The 20,273-nt window shown below is 46.0% G+C and overlaps 2 protein-coding genes and 1 non-coding gene across 3 annotated transcripts in view; 2 read left to right on the top strand and 1 right to left on the bottom strand.

Annotated features, from left to right (window-relative positions):
* The window catches only part of LOC101066666 (protein dispatched homolog 1), a 134,757-nt gene that overhangs the window by 55,762 nt on the left and 58,722 nt on the right, over positions 1–20,273 (bottom strand). The window lies entirely within an intron of this gene.
* On the top strand, positions 5,355–5,427 carry trnaa-agc (transfer RNA alanine (anticodon AGC)). Its single transcript has one exon. It is a non-coding gene; the product is annotated as a tRNA-Ala (tRNA).
* On the top strand, positions 18,349–19,888 carry LOC115253072 (thrombomodulin-like). The gene is made up of 4 exons (XM_029850001.1): positions 18,349–18,814; positions 18,858–19,032; positions 19,122–19,220; positions 19,396–19,888. The coding sequence occupies exons 1-4, from the start codon at positions 18,544–18,546 to the stop codon at positions 19,886–19,888; spliced, it is 1,038 nt and encodes a 345-aa protein (XP_029705861.1). The 5' UTR covers positions 18,349–18,543.

The raw sequence follows: 20,273 nt of genomic DNA, 5'->3' as shown, positions 1-20,273 counted from the left end.
TTATCAGGGTGTCCAAACAACTCTTTAAGAGGCCTCCAGCTGATCCAAAATGCTGCAGCCAAAGTTCTGACAGGTATTGACAAAAGAGATCACATAACTCCTTTACTGGCGTCTCTTCATTGGCTGCCCGTTCAATTTAGAATAATTTTTAAAACCCTTCTTTTGACCTACAAGGTCCTCAGAGGCCTAGCTCCATCCTACCTGGAGGAGCTAGTGATACCTTACCAGCCCAATAGACCGCTCCGCTCCATCGCTACTTTTAAGATCTATCATAGATAGATACTATCATAGATAGACAATTATCATACTTAGGGGGTCGTCTAATCATTAGGTCACATCTTAGCTATGCTGCTATAGGCCAAGGCTGCCAGGGTCCAGAAACATGATCACCTGACAGGCATCTGTCACCCCACTGGGTCATGGTTTCCTCTCCTCTCCTCTCCTCTCCTCTCCTCTCCTCTCCTCTCCTCTCCTCTCCTCTCCTCTCCTCTCCTCTCCTCTCCTCTCCTCTCCTCTCCTCTCCTCTCCTCTCCTCTCTCTCTACCCAGCCCCCCATCAGCAGGAGGGTCCCCCTACATGAGCCTGGTCCTGCTCAAGGTTTCTTCCTGTTAAAGGGGAGTTTTTCCTTGCCACTGTTGCGTGTCTGGGGTTAGGCCCAGGGATTCTGGAAAGCGCCTTGAAACAATTTTGATTGTAAAAGATGCTATATAAATAAAGATTGATTTGATTTGATTTGAAAATGCCAGCATTCATCTCTCTGTCACATGAAAAACCTCACAGAGTCCAAAGGTCCGGTGGGGTGTGAGAACCAGCTGCTCCTCTGACACTGACGCGTGGTGCTGCATTTAAGGACCAAAGTCAGTGTTGGGCAAAGATGATATTTTTAAAACATTATACCTCCATTGTCTCCCACCCTTAGCTTTGAGGAATCAAGCGCAGGCTGACGTGCAGTGAGCTTTAGCAACAATGGCTGCAGTTGGTGGGGAGGACAACATCCAGGCGGCAGGACTGGACCACATCAACACTTGGAACACATAACATACTCTGGCAGATGTCACAACGGATTTACGAGTTGGCATATTAGTGATGTATTTCTTTATAGCCTCACTGTTAAATGACCCCATAGTGGCACCAACACACAAGACCCCTGCCAAAGGGGATGTGTGAACAAAGGCACACTTTCCTCTCAAATCATCAGCTAGTAAAAAGCACAAGAAATAAAACAAAAACACATTCAAGCGTTGTTTGTCTCCAAAGCCAAAGTGCAGGTAGTCCAGGAGGAATGGGAGGGGGGTGTTCAGGGGCCTTGGAGGTGCTGATTAACAAGCGCTGGCACAAACATTCATCCTCTTAGCAAAGAGAAAAGCCGAACGAGCGTAGAGTCACTGAAATACTGGGGGGGTTTCCTCCCCCGGGCCTTTCCCGAGGCTCAGGTTCATCTGGCAGGCCCGTGGAATACAGAGACTAGTTAGACGGATGACACTCTTTACTGGGAAAAAAGCTCTTGACCAGAATATGGTCCAAGAATTCTGGGGAAAGGAAATGCAAATTCCTTTAGTTGGGGAAAAACTGGGGAAAATTGCGGTGATCCTGAAGGTCAAGGTCAAAAGGGCCTGAAGGTCAAAACAGGGTAACGTTTACACGGTAAAATGTGAGTGGATGCCTTTGAAGTGTATGTATTTCTTTAAAATATCTTTATTTTGTTTTGTGAGACTGATATTCATAAACTGCTAAATTGTGAATGATGAGTTCTACACAATGTCATTTAGCTGATCTGTAATTTTTGGAGTCACTCAATAAGTTGATGCTTCTCCTGCTCCTGTTGAGCACACGGGAGAGTCTTGTTAGTGTTGTGTTGTTGAATTTAGTTGGTTTCTGTGTCATTTGGGAGGGAAGCCTTTAATGGGAAAACCAAATCATCTGAATTGACAATAAAACACTGTCTCTCCGTTAAACACCTAGAGACCCAAGGTAGTTTTCTCTGTCACTGGACTGGGTTTCTTCTCTTGAAGACGTTTCGCCTTTTATCCAGAAGGTAGAAAACTACCTTGGATACAATGACCTGGATGATTGAGAATCTACAGAACACTGAGAGACGATTTATTTATTGTTTTATTTAGAGGGGTGAATGATGCAAAACTGATGTTAAAATCCAACATTTCCAATGAACCACAGCTGTTTTTTCTAACGCTAGACAAGAAAAAAGATAATTGGACGTAAGATCACAGATGACTCAATCTCAGCTGCAGTCACTTGAAAGCGGGGTGACACACGGTGATCTGGAGCAGCCTGAAGAATCTGGTCAGAGATGACGCTGATGCTCTGACGATTTTGCCCTTTTTCTCCCTTTTCCCCTCCTGCGCTGGAGCGAACGTGGGAATCTGCGGCTGCCAACTCAAATACTGCTCATTTGTCTGGGAGCAGAGGACACGCCCGTCCATGGAAAAATCCCCTGACGCACATCCAAAAAACAGATTTTTTTTCCCATCATGAGTTGATCACGTTTACGGCAGGTTTAGACGCCGGATGCCATAACTGTCACACAAATTCACAGTTTTTCACAACACAATTGAGGACTACACTCTCTAATCTACAGCTGAGTCCATAGTTGCTGCAGTGCCCTGAATGAATAAGTTCTTCAGTGATCTCCTCCACAGAGATCTGGGATCTAGACTGGGATTCCATCACACGGGCCGTTCAGCCCCGCTGGATCCTTTAATAGAATACCCCCATAGAACGCCTTGTGGTGTTGGCAGCTCAGTTCACATTCAGGGCACCGCCAAGGTACCCTGCGCAAGGTATCAAGCTCACATAGGGCCCTGCAATGAGATGCTGACCAAATGCGGCTGGAAGGATCCAGCATCCTTCCCGTGATCCCTAAAGGGATTGAGTGGTGAGATTTGCATAGCTGGAAGCCCTCTGAGGGCTCTCGGCTGTCAGGAGAGGACCACCGACTGTCTTTGCACCCTCAGCCGACTCAAACGCAGCTTCCTTTGATTTTTGTTTGGATTCCTTTGATCACAATTTGCTGTGTTTTACACTTTTTCACTCATCTGCACCTGCACATAAATGTCCAGATGTCCAGTTTTTAGTTTGACAAGGGCCGCTCTGAGATTACATACCAGAATTACTGGTACGAACGTTACATAAATGGCTGCAGCAAGTGATTAATGGCACCAGGGAGTAGCGAGGAGAGCCAGTTCCGAGAGGCACTGCCAGAACCAGAGCAACCACCGCAGGAATTTCTGCACTGACACTTGGAATCGTGAGCTATTACATGACTCCTGGATGTCAGTTTTGCAAGACTAAAAATGTCACAGTGATGCACGGATTAGTGGTTGTAACCTTGTGTGGGACTCGGGTTAGCAGAGACATGAGGGAATTTCCAGCCGCAACTGAAAAGGTGATTGCAAACTGAGTGGTGACAAATTAAGGAACAAAAATGATATCCTTAATAAGAAGACCTGCGCTGATCCAAGCATATACCCCTGTTGGAATTCCTTCTCTAATGACTATGATTAATGAGTCTGTATCTCTGCGAGGAGAGTTGAACCACTAACTTAAGGCTTCAGGGAACATCTGGACCTGCTATTGTGGAGCACCTGTCCAAGGTGACCGTGATCCACATGATGCCTTTATACTAGGAAATAAACTCCGTTAACGGAATTAAACCCACCAAGGCAGAGCGAAAGGCTAACTTTGTCTCCTGACGGACTCTTCCTGTGTTACATCACAGCTGCAACAAAGCAACTCTTTGTATTACCAAGGATTTCCATCATAACCTGAAAACAACCATGTGGCAGTATATAACCCACATCCAGCCTTTGTGGGGTTTGCGCCTATGTTCAGATTAACCTGATAATCAATAAACGCTCTAACGACACTGGACATGACCTGGGGGCTGGGGTCAGAAATGTCATGTTCTATGGTATTGTTATGAATGTGAGATGTTATTATTTTTAAGTCAGTGCAGAAAATTCAAAGGGTTTGGTGCATTGTTACTGGGAGTTCCTGGGTTTTGTTACCTGTTTTACACGTTGCGCTCAGCTCGTTTCCTGGAGACTGGACCAACAAGCAGATGCGCACATTCAAATAAAGCCTCAGAAATTAGATTTGGTTTATGCTGTCGTCATGTCACTGAAGCCAGCTTTTTAACTGAGCGAAGAACAAATTGTTCATTACTGCATGTTCTCCTGTCATTCTCAGCAACAATTTAGCAATAACTACATAAAGCAGTAAAGCAGGCTAAATACAGACATAGTTAAGCCATATCCTTCAACGTTCCACCATTTATTTGAACTGGTTCCTAACTTACTGTTTTTGACACTCACTGTTTTTGAATTTGTGTGCAGCATGAACTCTAAAATAAATAGTTCTACTGTATCGTTTAACTATAACAAGGACCCAGTGACTCAGAAACTGTTTCAGGTTTCAACTATATAAACATCTTACCACAGGTTTAAACCGCGGTGAAGATTGAACTGACCCTCATCACGGCATCAGTCGTGTATATGGGATGTTCACGTGTTTCTGATCTACACATGAGTTGTATGAAAAACAGGCACCTTCTAAGGTCAGAAAGATTCCGTTTTAAAGTTTCTGTTCATGCCTTCAGAGTGTCCCTCACGGAGAGTCACATGACCAGTACCAAAGTTCAGAAATGTCCATTATATTGGTTGATGTCCATGTGGGAATACAGGACACGCCAGAGAAACCGACACTTCATCAAACTGTCTAAAAAAGACCTTTAATTTATTGACTTTAGGTTCAACTGTGTGGAATAGAGGCTCTCCATACTCACGTTTTCACGAGTTTATAAAGTAATCTTAAGGGCAGGCTGCTGCCTCTCTGCAGATGTGTCGTAATTAGTGGAAAAACAAGAACCAAGAGTGAGACAGCAGGAACATTCCACCTCTCTCATAAAGCTGACGGAGAGCAGTGCAGTCCTTTTCCTCAGGCCACAATAGCCATATCTCAGAGGTCTCCTCATTCTTGACCTCACCATTTTCCTCTCCTGATATCAGTGCCCCAAAAGAGTTTGAACACAGATTTGATTGTACTTTCCATCACCAGGCAGCGCCAGAAACAGGCCTGTTGCGTAATTGTTCCGATCCATGACAACCCAGACGCTGCCATCGCGTTTAGCTGTTTGGCAGAATACGTGGGATAATTTTATAAGCAGTGCAAATTGTGCCAGAAAAGAACAGCTTTTTTCCTCTGACTGTTCACAAAAACAATCCGAGCAGAACTAATTTGTGCTCGGGCAGTCAAGGGAAAAAAGCTAGATACAAAGTTGCAAGGGGGAAAAAATTGCTAAATTGTAACAATCTTTCCTTCGACGATCTGGGGCACCAGGGGGATTAGCTCAAATGGTAGAGCGCTCGCTTAGCATGCGAGAGGTAGCGGGATCGATGCCCGCATCCTCCAAAACTTTTTTGTATTTATTTAATCTGGTCATGAAATATCTTCATACTGCGCACTTGACGTCCTTGAATCTTGTAAAAATAAGATTTTAAAAGCTAATCGTTTTATATAAAGTATTTCCTTATTTTCTATGACAATACCATTCAAATCATGCCAGTCATCTGACCCATGCCCGGATCCTCCATTTAGCACAACACACATGCTTGTAATTAGTGCTAACACAACTTTCTATATACACTTAACATTCTGTCATTGTAGTAGGCGCAAAACAACACAAGCGATGAATCTTTCTGTACATGCTCTTGATAGAACAGATCAACATTTTAAAATAAAACCATTCCATCTTCTCAACACCAGGAAGTGGCTAAGCATTACACAAAGTCATGTATGGCATGAGTTTAATTAAAATCAAATCAATCTTTATTTATATAGCGTCTTATACAATCAAAATTGTTTAAAGGCGCTATCCAGAATCCCAGGGCCTGACCCCAGACAAGCAACAGTGGCAAGGAAAAACTCCCCTTTAACAGGAAGAAACCTTGAGCAGGACCAGGTAGGGGGGCCCTCCTGCTAAAGGCCAGCTGGGTAAAGAGAGAGGAGAGAGAGGAGGAGAGGAGAGAGAGAGAGAGAGGAGGAGAGGAGAGGAGAGGAGAGGAGAGGAGAGGAGAGAGGAGAGGAAGAGGAGAAGAGAAGAGAAGAGAAGAGAAGAGAAGAGAGAGAGAGAAGAGAAGGAGGGAAGGGAGAGGAGAGGAGAGGAGAGGAGAGGAGAGGAGAGGAGAGGAGAGGAGAGGAGGAGGGAGGAGAGGGAGGAGAGGAGAGGCAAAGAGCACAGAAACACACACAAAAATACACTATACAATGGGTCAGTGGGGCCGGAGGTCATCATGCAGCTCCGAAGGCGGCGGATACCTGTAAATAAATAGGGGGTGGGGAGAAGCAGAAAAACTACACAGGAATCAGCATAACTAGTCTGTCAGGAGGAGGAAGGAGAGGAGAGGAGGAGGAGAGGAGAGGAGAGGAGAGGAGAGGAGAGGAGGAGAGGAGAGGAGGAGAGGAGAGGAGAGGAGAGGAGAGGAGAGGAGAGGAGAGGAGAGGAGAGGAGAGGAGAGGAAACCATGACCCAGTGGGGTGACAGAGGCCTGTCAGGTGATCATGTTCCTGGACCCCGGCAGCCTGGCCTATAACAGCACAGATGTGGACCTAATTATTAGACAACCCCCTAAGTATGATCATTTGTCTATCTATGATAGTAACTGGAACTACAGAATTAGTAACAATAAGCTTTTTCAAAGAGGTAGGGTTTTAAGCCTAATCTTAAAAGTAGCGATGGAGCCAGGCCTCCCGTGCCTGGACGGGGAGCTGGTTCCACAGCAGGGGGGCCTGGTAGCTAAATGCTCGGCCCCCCATTCTACTCCTAGAGACTCTGGGAACCACAAGTAGTCCAGCATTCTGAGAGCGGAGCGGTCTATTGGGCTGGTAAGGTATCACTAGCTCCTCCAGGTAGGATGGAGCTAGGCCTCTGAGGACCTTGTAGGTCAAAAGAAGGGTTTTAAAAATATTCTAAATTTAACGGGCAGCCAATGAAGCGACGCCAGTACAGGAGTTATGTGATCTCTTTTGTCAGTACCTGTCAGAACTCTGGCTGCACAGCATTTTGGATCAGCTGGAGGCTTCTTAAAGAGTTGTTTGGACACCCTGCTAATAAAGAATTACAATAGTCCAGCCTAGAAGTAACAAAAGCATGGACTAACTTTTTCAGCATCATGGTGGGGTCAGTAGCTTCCTGATCTTTGTGATTGTTCTCAAGTGAAAAAAGGCACTTCTAGAGACTAATTTAATGGTGAGTTGAAGGAGAGATTTTGATCAAAAGTTAACTCCTAGATTCCTCACAGAGACTAGATGTTAATGAGATACCATCTAGAGTGATCATGTGATCTAATCTATCCCTGAGAGGTTCAGGACCAAACCCCATGGACCTCCGTTTTTCACTGGGTTAAGGAGGAGGAAATTTGAAGACATCCAGGAACTTTATGTCTTTAAGACAGGTCTGAAGCTTCACTAACTTCTCTGTCTCCTCTGGTTTCATGGATAAATAAAAGCTGGGTGTCATCAGCATACAATGAAATTCACACAGTTGATCATGTATGATTAAGACAAAGCATTGATCCAACAAACAGTGGATCAATGCTTAGACATGCTTTGCATTTTAGTGGACATGGAGCAACATCTGTTGAAAGTTGTTCTCACTTGAAGGTGCCACACCAATTGGGCCAAGTTGACGCTACTCTTCTCACTGTCTTTTCAGCCTTAACGTGTCCAAAGACAGTGGAAGAATCCTGAATACAGATTTAAGCAGGGAAGGAGGGTTCTGTTCTGCCTCTGGGTCCCTCAACAGAAAAAGCAAAGCACAATTCTGAGAACAAACAGCACCGTTGTTCTGTTAGAAAACGTTCATCGACAAGACAGAATCATGGTTGACAACAAATGAAATTTCAACTTTTGTCAACTGAGGAAAAGGACATTTTTGAGGATGAACCTTCTGCATTCCCATGTCCCCTGTAACCTCATTCAAGTCAGAAGACGTTATTTTCCTCAGGAGGTTCAAAGGGAAGCCTTTTTTGTGTGGGAAAAACAAGATGGGACTTGCAGGCTCATCCATTTACAACCTAGATTTGGAAAAACAATATGGACCAAAAACCGAGCGCCCTGGATATTATGGCTGGGCTCCAGATCACGTGACTTTGGGACATTGTTGCGATGTTATCCTAAGACAATGGGCCTTTTGGAACTCCTGTGTCTAGTATGAATAAGTAAATGTGAGAGGGTGAGGAAGTATGGAAGCAGCCGTCTGCAGGTTAGCTCAAGCCCCTTAACCCCCCCAGCAGCAGCTGACACACGTCAAAACAAACACTGCGCTTTCTGTTGGGGAGCTGCTCATTCTCTCGACAGTCCCCCTCCGCTGACCTGTCATGTCCACATGCACTCATATATGCACGTATCTAGCCTGAGAGGAAACACTAAGGGGCTGTGGGTTACAAAAATAGCTGTGCTCTATAGGAAGAATCAGTTTATTTATAAAAAGGAGGCTGGGGTGCACGGGAAATGCTGGCTGACTGTCAGTGACAGTGGAGAGCCTCCAGAAAACACATTATTCCAAATGCAGCTGGTTTGATTAAAGTTAAGCCCCTCATGAAGCACATTTATCAGGTTTACTCAATTACTTATTGGGGGCATTTTGAGTGTGGTTTGTGTTGTTTAAATTCAGAGTTGTATTTGAAGTAACACAATACTCATTTTGGCCTCATGGATTTCACTGTAGAAAAAGTGAGTAAGAGTTGGGCACACTTCTACTCCTGCGCCTTTCAGCGTGTTTAACATCACAAGAGTGACTTCCTCAGTGTTGCCATGTGTCTGGGTTTCACTTGTGCAGAGGTTTGTAAAGGTTTGTAAAGTGTGTGCAGCAGCTGAAGAGAATTGTGTCTGCTTTTTTGTATATGTTTCTGTTTTATGTCAGAATTAGTTTAGATGTTAGGGATAATATAAGCATTAGCATGTGTAATAAAGATAAGTAGTCAGTTGACACATGGCTGTTGTTTAGATAATTGTAGGGAAGATAGTCAGGCTGAAAGTGTTAAACACCCATCTAAAACTGGACAGCATAATTTAGTGTTAATAAGTTCATCTGCAAGAAGAATGTGAACTTTGACCGGGCTATCTGGGAAACAATGGAGAACAAGGACTGTGCCAGCATCCAATGGAACTGGAAGGAGAAGACAAGGTCATCCAATCAGAAGACATCGGACTGAATTAGCATCAATAATTTGCCTATGTGTTTCTACAAAAGACTGGGTCAAGGGCTAGTTAGGTTGTCAGACTTCATGCCTTGCCAATTGACTCTGTTATTGTAGGGTTTTGAACTGTCCCGGAGCTCTGTAATATTTGTATCTTGAATTGGTTCTATTTGCTAAATACATTTTGAAATTGGCATTTTCTCCTTAAAGTCTTCATTCAGAGAACACGTGGACACGCAGCGATACACTCGAGAATATTGCGATCCAACACAGCACATGTTAAAGGGTGTTTGTTTTGTTTGTAGGGGGTCACGGAGAGTTCGGAATATTTCTGTCAGTGTGCCAAGGTTTCTCCTCTGTGGTCTTTTCATGGAAGAAGTGGTGAAAAGAGCTGAGCGGAGTTCCTGCCCATTCTGCGGTGACTTTACAAGGCAAGTGTGCAGGTAGCAGCGGTGAAGAGTGAGGAAGCACGAACATAAACACTTTTCGAACTGCCTTTTACTAAGAGGCACAGGGGACGAGGAGTTTGTGCTGTTGCAAACACAATGACTTGGATTTTCCTTGCAATCAATCTGTCAGGAACTGTTGGGTTCATGCTCCTAAGATGATTCTTTCCTCTTCGTGCAATTTTTTGAAAGAAAAAATATTTCACATGCTGAAATGTGTCTTTTTGAAGCAGCATTGGTTTGTTTTTAATGCATCGTAGCTGCCCAACACGTGTCTGAAGAGGCGCTCCGCAGGTGACACTATTGCCAAACGGCTAATCATACAAGACTGATCCTATCTGTCCATTAGCATCATTTTTCCAATAAAAAGCATTTCAAATTTAGCCATATATCAGAAAAGAACAGCTGCTAGGCCAGCAGCAGCAGTGGATTATAAGACAACGTTGTTATTGCTACTGTTCCAGATGTGCTATGTAACTGTTAAAGAATTAGCCATCATAGCAACCGATAGCTCTGGCAGTATGAAAAACATATAAACTGAACTTTTTTTTAACTTTTTGAGAAGATTTTTTCTTTCTTCCTTTCGACAGAAAACAACAATAGCAGGAAAGGCAACAGCGAAACCTGCCCATAAATCCACATTGCTCTGAAGACGCCCCTTCCACTGTTTCCCAGGCAGTAAATGAAAAACATACCTCCAAGTGGCGACGTCTCGCTGTAATGTCAATTTCCTGCATGCTGTGAAGGGGCTGCGAGGGGGGGCCTGGGTCAGGGTAGATTCAGAAAAAGCCCTGGCAGAACACAGCCATCCTTTTAGCTTGTCTCCCATTTCCCTTGGAACGCCGGAATGATGTGGTTTATGTGACATGAGGCCCAGATCCATTCAGATTCCATCAATTAAGTGTGGCATGACGAGCCTCAGAGACGCTGAGCTGCAGTTTTAAGGGATTTAAACAAACAGCAAACTCGTGTCGTATTTGCACATTACGCTTTCAAGACTATTACATTTGATACAAAATTCACTGTGTTAGCTACAATTATGTCACTTCTTTCAAAAATAGACAACATAAATGTGATAAACATTAGCGTTTCCTGCACAAAGCCGTCCACATGAACGTGTGTGATGGTTTAACCCATCACCGCCAGCTGTGCTTTCATGGAACATGACACTCCTCAATGGCTCACTAATCTTAATCGAGGAAAACCCGAAGCAGATATTTTCATGGAATCGCTTCCTGTGACAAACTCTGCCACATCCTCTGGAAAAGCTCTGTTTCAAAACAAATCCCATTTTCTCCTGATACAAGGCCCGCGTGCCCCTTTATTTCTCAGCCAATATTTGTCACTCTAACCATTCTTCTCTATCCTTTTCCCTCTTCTTTCCCGGTGAAAGTAGCAGCTGCTTATTTAACCTGAAAGTCCTGATGTGGGCTCATCGGGCCTAAGGGGATATTTCCTGCTATTGAAGGAAATGAAGCTACCTTTTGGCCCCCCTCCCTCTTCGACACCTCAAATATGTGATCTGTGAGTCTTAGACGGTGGAACATAATATCCTCACAGAGTTCCTCGCAGGTCACCGAGGGGGCAGAGAGGGAATGAGGGTTGGATTTCATAGTGGTGACTGGTCCAGACAGGAAGGACCGAATGGACCTTCAGGATTCTCCTGTAGATTAGCACTAATTACACGTCACTGTGTTCATTCCCTACTAATCTTTGTTCTTTTCCAAATTCTTTAACTTGTTTTTATAAAGTTTTTCACCACAGTGAAAACACCAAACTTCCTTCTGCAAACAGACAATGTCAATTAGTTCTTCAAAGCCTCCCATCAAGAGGGCCAAACTGGTCATCCAGCTCAGCCCCGCCGGCCTTGGCAAATATTCAAGTAATTGTGATTGAAATTGTTTGAATGAGTGAATGAATGGGGTGGTGGTCGCTCAGTGCGATGAGCTGGAGACCCCTTCAAGGGTGGACCTGCCCCCGCCCCAACTTGGGTAGGACCCAACCTTCCCCCGACCTTGACAGGGGGGAAATGGTCAAGACAATGCAACAAAATTTGTTCAAATTAAGCAAATCCATGACATAATTTAGATTATAACTCCAGGATTTAAATTTGACGGCAGTCAGAAGGCGTTTTTGCCCTCTCGATCAGTTGTGTTTCCCAGCACGGATTCCCCTGCAGGGATGGGATGTTTGTCCTGCCAGAGCGGCTACCCATGACCTCATCACAGAGGTGTGTCACCTCCTCAGGGTGAGTGGCACGATAAACCTGTGGGTAGGGGAGTGTGTGTGGGTGGTGTGTGTTTTGTGTGTGTGTGTGTGTGTGGTGTGTGCGTGTGTGTGTGTGTGTGCGTGCTGGGGGGGTCTGTCTATGTCAGTCTCCACTCTCATGTTGGGTGTGGGTTCCTGCCAACCTCAGGATGTGGGTGGCACAGCGGAGAGTGATAAAACCTGTGTGTATACACGTTTTATGAATTTATGGGGACATTACTCTGTTTAGGTAGACATATTTTGAGATTAGATCCCTATAAATGCCATTTATTCACTATTCTAGTGCTCTTCCTCTGCAGGGTAATGACTGGTTAATGGTTCTTAAATCTCAGCTCATTGTGTGGTGTGTGTGTGTGTGTGTGTGTGTGTGTGTGTGTGTGTGTGTGTGTTGTGTTGTGGTGTGTGTGTGTGTGTGTGTCCTTTTATCATTGGTCCCAGGACACGGAAACAGCTCCGTTTTCCTTCTGCACTCTCTCTCAGTATCTGTTGTCCTTGGCTGTACTTGAAACATCATTAACTATCCCAAACGTGACACTGAAAGTTTAAGTTCAACTTCCAGGAAAGAGTCGTACGTGTAACTCTGACTCAAAGATGCATCAACGCAGAGAAAAAATAACCACGAGAATGACAAAAGTGCAGGGCTCGTCTTAAAACACAAAAGTGGCTGCAGAAATTCCCCACATTATGTTACAAAGAGTCTATCTTCCTTGAATTAGGTGCATTGCAAGCTAGCTAAGCAAATGAGCTTCCTGTTGGGTCAGTTTCAGGTGAGTTTCCAAGGTTTCTCCAGGTTGTATTGTTTGTTGGTTTTTCTCTCAAAGTCCATCATGTTGCTCTGGTCTCACTAGCAAAGCTGATGAAACAACGCGCAAGGTTTTCGTTGGTAGAAATGATTTTGAACACTTTCCCTCATTTTCACTGACTGATGCAAGAACAATCAAATTCTGGCTCAGTTCTTAACATAAGCTCACCAAAGTCAACACATTTTTCAAGGTACTGGTAGACGATGTGAGACATTTTTCCCTCTTCCAGCAAACCTTCAGGTTTCCTGATTGACATTTGCTGTTTTGCCAAGTAAAACGAAATTGATAACTACATAAAGATATGTGGTTATAAAAATTAGCAAGTTCTGGTTGTTAGAGAGGTGGAGGAGTTCAACAGTGGACAACCATGGTACTCTTGGTACTCTTTATGGTCCACCTGTAGAGGTTTGCAGAGTACCCTGGAGGCTAACTTGAGTCTTCTTCTTCTAGTCCTATAGAGAAGTCCTGTGGAGGAAGAAGAGTGTCTGTCCTGCTCTTTCAGCGATGATGTTGGTGCTCAGTGATGTGAAGCCATAGGAATTTGAAGCGTGACTCGATAATGGTGTTGGAGCTGTGCACGGCCCACATAATCATGCAAAACAGGGAGTGGAATGGGCTGAGCATGTAGCCCTGAGGGATGCCAATGTGGAAAGTTAATGTGAAGGATGATTTTTCCACATTTTCCTGGGGTCATGATGTTCAGGAGCTGGTCACACAGGGAGCCCAAGCTCTCTGAGCTCCACGATGAAGACATTGGGTCCAAAAGATGCCAGATGCTAATTGAACTACACCACAAATGGAAAACCCTTTTTGCCCCTTCCTCTCCTTTAAGATTGAAACCTGTTTACCATCTCCTTGACACAGACAGGCATCAGGCCAATGCATAGCTACCGGGGTGTTTAGCACATGATCATCTCCCTTCAGGATCTCCACACATCTGCCTGGATCTAACCAGTGGGCCTGATGTTGGAGCCCCTGCCTTTGCCTGCCTAGAAAAGAGAGGAGAGGAACCATCAGCAAGTCACATAAATCTTTGTAACAATAATGGCAGAAATGATGTCCACAATATACAAATACCCAAACTGAGGTGGTTGGCGCTGACCCTAAATCTTACAAAGCGTGGGACTTGCTGTGTGCTTTGGTCATACCAGGTAAACCGGTTCAGATATCGCCAGTAAAGATACCGATCAAACCAAATATTTTCCGAGACGAGGCGTCGTTTCCATGTCGACAAAGGCACTCCTTGTGGATTGTGTTATTATGCTGGACTGAATCCAGGCCAGCCGCCTGTCCCGAGGTTCAGGACATTAAACTTTACTGTTGTCTCATTAAATCCAAACAGAAGTGATTATTTTTTGTTCCTTCAGGGTGAACAAAGCATTCCCCGCCCCTGCGGGCATCCGCCCCATTCCCTCCACCGCCATGAAGAAGCACAGCGCCTGTCACCTCTGTGAGTCATAGAACAGCTCACATATACCTGGCTTTCATTCAGAAGCTATAGCCTCATTCTTGTCACATGCGCATACATGCACACACCCCTGAGACGTCATTCTTGAGTGAATTGATCGGATATGATCACATTCTTTGAGGCCTAACCGGGCAGAACCCCATGGAGCTTTGTTTCCTCGTTCTGTGGAAGTGTGTCCAGCCTTATTTCCTCCGCCGAGCCCCTAGTGGAATGATGAAGGTAGAATGGTTCCCTGTGGAGGTCGCTGAAAACAAGCACAGTCTACAGGAATTATGACGGAATGAGACCCTCATGTGTTCTCTAATGTTAGTTGGCAAGGAAACATGTCCTGCCATGAGTCGGCGTATTTCCTGGAAGGATGTATGTTCTTTTTTAGTTTGTGATCTTTAATTAGAGGAAAAACTACATTTGTGTAATACAGGGAGGAAATGACAGTGTTAATGGGATCTGCAGAAGTTACACATGGACAGTAAGAGATGGCAGCAGACGGGCAGGAATATGAAGATAAATCATTAGTCGGCAAGTTTAGAATTTTCTTTGGAATCTTTTAGTTTTAACCACAGAAACGGAGTGAAACCCTCCCTTAAAATGATGCCTATGGCGACAAGGCTCATTCACATTACATACATTTTGGAGGTAATCATGTGACTTTTATCAGGCGACCTAAAAGGTGCCCCATTTTCTGAGCAAGTGTTCTTACTTTAATAACACGCAGGATGAATCTGTGACGACCTCTAGTTAAACTTTGGTTATAGCAGCAACCAAATAAGTGGGTGGAAAAGCTCGTGGCTTCATGTGAACATGTGCTGCTGCCTCGGAGAAAATAAAGCCCCCAAATCTTTTCAAATAAATGTTTTTGTGATGGTTAAATGATAAAAACCACTTCACTCTATTCATATCAGAAAATGGCATTTTTTAAAGTTGATTTCAGCAGTTATTATTATTGTTGTTGTTGTTGTTGTTGTTATTATTAACATTATGATTAGTAGTAGTAGTATAATTATTATTATAGTTATAATAGCTATTGATGTTATTATTCTAGTTATTATCATCATTATTGTTGTTATTTTGATTTGTTTGCTGTTTTATTATTTGAAAACTTGAGATTTGAAAAAATTATTTGTAATTATATTTTACACTTACATTTTTCTTCGGAAAATGTCCGACTGTGACGTCATCCACTCTCACTAAGCACATTTGCATCCTTTGATCCTTGCATCCTTTGAGGCGAATTTTAGCAATTTCATTTTCCAGGGAACTGGATTACACATGATCTTATGGGATTTCTTCATCCTGTCCTTATAAACGTCCATGTGCGCGGCGCGCACTGTGTGTTTATGTGATGGGCCAGTCTTTCTGATAAGAACCTTTGGGGTGGGGAGAGGGGTGGGGGTGTTGAGCAATCAGACCCGAGCTGAAACACGGACAAGAACAGAACTTCCTTCCTCGACTGCTGCTGCTGCGGGGGGGCGGACGACAGTCGCAGTCTTTTATAAATGGGGATTATGTTCTGCTCCCAGTCACCGCGTCGGCTCCGGACACAACTCGGAAACTTTGGACCGCCAGCTGCTGTAACCTCGACATCATGAGTCCTTCAGCAAACCGTGTCTTCTTGTCCTGGTTTTCCTCTGCGGGCTGGAGGAAGCGCTGCTCTCCCACAGCGGCCGCTGCACCGACAATCGGTGCGTTGCGGTCTTCGTGGACTCCACTGACTTCCCAGGCGCGCAGAAAAGCTGTAAAAGCTTCAACGGGCAGTTGTTCAAGTACAAACATGACCACATTAGCGGACATTTTTAAGCTTTCTACCAGTGGGAAATTGTGGCTGGAGCAGCAGGAAGCCGTGGCAACTCCCCCAAAACTGCTCTCCTCCATCGCTGTTTCGACAGATTCCTTCGCGCAGAGTTGGGAGCCGTGCCACAAAACCTTTCGGGATATCTGTGCCAATATCCACTCACAAACCCGTGGGGACCCGTGAAAGTTGCTGGGGCCCCCCAGGTCGTTTACACCGCCCCCATGGACTTCGAGGTGCGGGATTCCCAAACTTTTCCAGAGGGAACCACAGCGATGGTGATAACAGCTGGCGACAAACATCTGGAATCGAAGCACGTCTGCTTCGGTGACCAGTGGCTGAAGGCTCCTTGGAACTGTGAGGTGATGCTCGGCGGCTGTGAACGCGGCTGCAACAAAACAACAAACACGTGCACGTGCCCCGGGGAGCAAAGCCTTAACAGCAACGGCGTCACCTGCGAGGACGTGAACAAATGTGAAGACAGCGCCTTGTGCACGCGCGCTGGCGAAGTGTGCGTGAAGAAGGAGGAGGCTTCGAGTGTGTGTGCAGAAATGGATTCATAGAAGAGGAAGGAGTGTGCGTGAACAACAGCATCTGTTTTCGAGTGCGAGCACCCGTTGTGCGTGAAGCGCCAGGGGGTTTATAAATGCGCATGTTATGAAGGCTACCAGGTGAGAGTGGGAGACCTCACCAAGTGCGACAGGCTCTGCACGGAGAGACAGTGCCTGGCCTCGTGTGACAGGAATGCGGAATCCACTGTGCAGTGTTTCTGCCCGACGGGGTTCATCCTGGACACCAGCAATGGCTCCAACATCTGCCACAGACATCGACGAGTGCGACATGGGGAAGCAGTGCGAGCATACGTGCGTCAACCTGTTCGGAGGCTTCAGGTGCGGCTGCTTTGAGGGCTTCAGGCTCCACGGAGAACACCAGTGTTTACCCGTGGATGATGGGCAGGAGGACGGGTCAAGCTCCACAGCCTCTTACCTCATCCCGGTCACCCCTCAGCCGGCCCTGGTGCCGTCTTACATCAAGGCCGGCAGCGTGCTGGCATCACCGTCTTCCTGCTGTTGTGCGCCACGCTGATCTTCTTCCTCATCTATAACGCGGTGAAACGGTGCCGCAGATTTGACCTGACGTCCCTCAAACACACAAACATCGACATCTTCCACCTGCAGCAGGTCACCACCGACACATACAAGAGGTTGTCCTTGTGATCTCCTTCAATCATGTAAAGGCTTTTAAAGACGAAACGCAACACGACGAGTGGTGATGGAGAACCTACGAAACATTTCTGGGAGGACTTTTCCCAGAGGCCGCAAATCTCCCAAATGCATTTTTTAAAATGTTAAATTCGTTTGATTGTGGATTTTTTTTCCTCCAGGTATATTGGTTTAAAAACATTACACATACTGAAGTTAAATACAGTCCAGATTACACCTTTGAATTAATTTGTCACATAATATTCTAATATCAGGTTAATTTACCTGGCAACTGTCGTCTTTATGTTGAGTCTAAAGCACCATTTATCATTTCCTCTTCACTAGTTGTTATTTATTTTTTTGTTTATTTGAATGCTTTCCTGGGTGTGACTGTTTTGAAATGTGCTCTTTCATGAGCTAATGTGTTTTGAGAACCAGACTTGTCTGGTGCTGTGATTATGATTATGAATGTGAGATCCAGTTTATGGAGCACATTCCCCTGAAACTGGTCACTGTTTAACTGAATTGTGCCGCAACTACACTGAAGGTCTAATGTTCTGCTGCTTTGTGCACATCAGCGTCATTAGAATTACCATGACACTATCACGTCACACTGACCGACCATGTAAATGTTCACGGCGTTACTGTATAAACCCCTGTAAAAGCTCTGACATCCGCCAAGACATGCGAAAGCTGCTGCTGTATCTGTAACTTTTACTGTTCTCATAGATAGAGAGAGAGAGAGAGAGTACTAAATAAACACAAGTGAACTGAGCGCCTTGTCTCTGGTTTCTCTTGCTTTAATCCTGGACCGCGTTGGTGTCGGTGCAATAACAGATTAATCACAAGATATAAATAAAAGATGACATCTGTAAACCTCAGCTCGTTCCAATTCGTACACATCATCTGGAAATGGTGCCATTCTCCAGAAACAGACAAACGGACGCGTCTCCCGTAGAGCTGCTGCTATTTTCAAGACAAGAAAACCAGTCTTTGAATTCAAAGTCTGGTTAGGGCGCCACTGGGTTCTTTAGAACAGTTTTGTGTGCAGAGAGCAGTGGGGAGGGGTTTCTGTAGGGGGCGTTTGGTAGAGGCCCCCAACTGCGTGCGTCAGCGTTGCGTCGCTGCGCACATGCGTAAAGCAGCGCCTCGGGAATGACCTCCGCGGTGCCGTCTGTGAGGGAGCACAAGGCACCGCTATGGGCCGTTTAAGTTGCTTCCTTCCTCCGCTGGGGTCATAACATGGAGTTGGGGCGTTATAAAACGTGCCAGAACGTAGTTTGTTTAGCAAACGAGCCTCGGAGCTGTTGGAAGACGCAAGAACTTAAGGAGGACACATCCGCAGCGCAACCATGAATGATGTGACGCGGCTCATTGCCATCGTGTGCGCTTTGCTATGGGGACGAACCGGCGGCGTTAAGCCGAACAACATCTACTGCATCGGGAACCAATGTTTCACTGTTTCCAAAATTCTCGGAGACTTTAGCGCGGCGCAGAGTGAGTGTCAAGATCGGGGCGGTAACTTGATGACAGTGCGCTCCAGCGTGGCGCATGATGTTCCTTTTAATGTTACTGGGAGACGCCAGCAGCCGGTTCTGGATAGGTTTACATCTACCGACGGGCTGTCCTGACCGGTCTGCCGAGCTGAAAGGGGTTCCTCTGGTAGCTGGAGACAACGAGAGTGACTTTTCTAACTGGCCGACAACTTTCAACAGCAGCTGCTCGTCCCACCGCTGCGTCTCAGTCTCGCCCGCGGATGGCTTCAAATGGACTAGAGAACCATGTGACACACGGACGGACGGGTTCCTCTGCGAGTACAGCTTCAACGAGACATGCAAATAGTCTGGAAGCTGGGGCGGGTGAGACTCCCACCTATAGCACCCCTATCGGGTTCGAAGGCGAAAGACCTGTTGTCTCTCCCTCCTGGAAGCACCGCCGTCCGGATGCCAACTGAGACTAAATACATCTGCTTCTCAGGACAGTGGACACAGGCGCCGTGGAACTGCGACGTCCTGGGGGGCGGCTGCGAGTATAAATGCACGCAGGATCCCGAAAAATGCCCTTGTGTTATTGCCCGCGGGGCAAAAACCATCAACCCCGAGAATGAAGTAAACCTGCGAAGAGACGCAAGAAGACCCTTGCGCGTCGCTGCGTTGCGCGCACATCTGTTACGAAAACGGAGGTTCCTTTGCGTGCACATGCAGAGAGAGGCTTCTCAAACTGGCCGCGGACGGCAGGTCGTGCGTGGATTTCAACGACTGCACGGACCCGCGGCAGTGTCCCGGTGAGAACAGCAGGTGCGTCAACACCGCCGGCGGGTTCCAGTGCGTCTGCAAGGACGGATACAGGTACAAGGGCGGCGTGTGCGTGGATGTAAACGAGTGCACGTCGGCCCCGTGCGAACACATGTGCGACAACCTGCCCGGTAGCTACGTGTGCTCGTGCTATCCTGGTTATAAGGAAGATCCGGAGGAGCCTCACAGGTGTAAACTCCACTGCGGGGAGGAGGAATGTCTGGCCGAGTGCGACCCGAACGACAGGTACCAATGTTTCTGTCCCGAAGGCTACATCCTTGGAGGAGAGGACAACAGGACGCTGTCTGCTTGGACATTGGACGAGTGCTCCTCCTTCTACTGTGATCAGGACTGCGAGAAACACCTACGGCAGCTATGTGTGCATTTGCTCTCCTGGATATAAGCTGGTCGACAATTACAAGTGCGTAATAAAAAACGAGGTTGGACCGGACGAGGGCTCTGGAGCGTCCAGCACGCCTCCAAGCCTCACCACAGAACCGCCGGATGCGACAATCCAGCCGTCAATACTAACAAGGGGGGGGATTGTGGGGATAGTTCTGTGCACCCTCTTCATTACTGCGCTGCTCATGTTTCTGGCGTATCGCGTCCTTTGTGGAAAAGGGAAGATGGAGAGCGCGGATGGAGTCAAAGCATCGGAGAACGAAGCGCACACGTTGCAACCAGTGACGTCTGACGCCTAGAAAGAGTGACTGAGAGAGAGATAAATGTAATAGATAAAGAAGAGATGATATAAAGAAAGAGAGGAGAGAGAGAAGGCAGAGAGCTGC

Source organism: Takifugu rubripes, chromosome 16 (assembly GCF_901000725.2).
Source record: "Takifugu rubripes chromosome 16, fTakRub1.2, whole genome shotgun sequence".
NCBI lineage: Eukaryota > Metazoa > Chordata > Actinopteri > Tetraodontiformes > Tetraodontidae > Takifugu > Takifugu rubripes.
Note: the sequence above shows the minus strand (reverse complement) of the source record. Positions and strands in the feature narration are given on the sequence as shown.

Coding starts and splice junctions, on each gene's coding strand:
- LOC115253072 (XM_029850001.1), top strand. CDS start 18,544: ATGAATGATGTGACGCGGCTCATTGCCATCGTGTGCGCTTTGCTATGG. Junction 18,815..18,857: donor GTTTACATCTACCGACGGGC/TGTCCTGACCGG, acceptor TTCCTCTGGTAG/CTGGAGACAACGAGAGTGAC. Junction 19,033..19,121: donor TTCAACGAGACATGCAAATA/GTCTGGAAGCTG, acceptor CCCTCCTGGAAG/CACCGCCGTCCGGATGCCAA.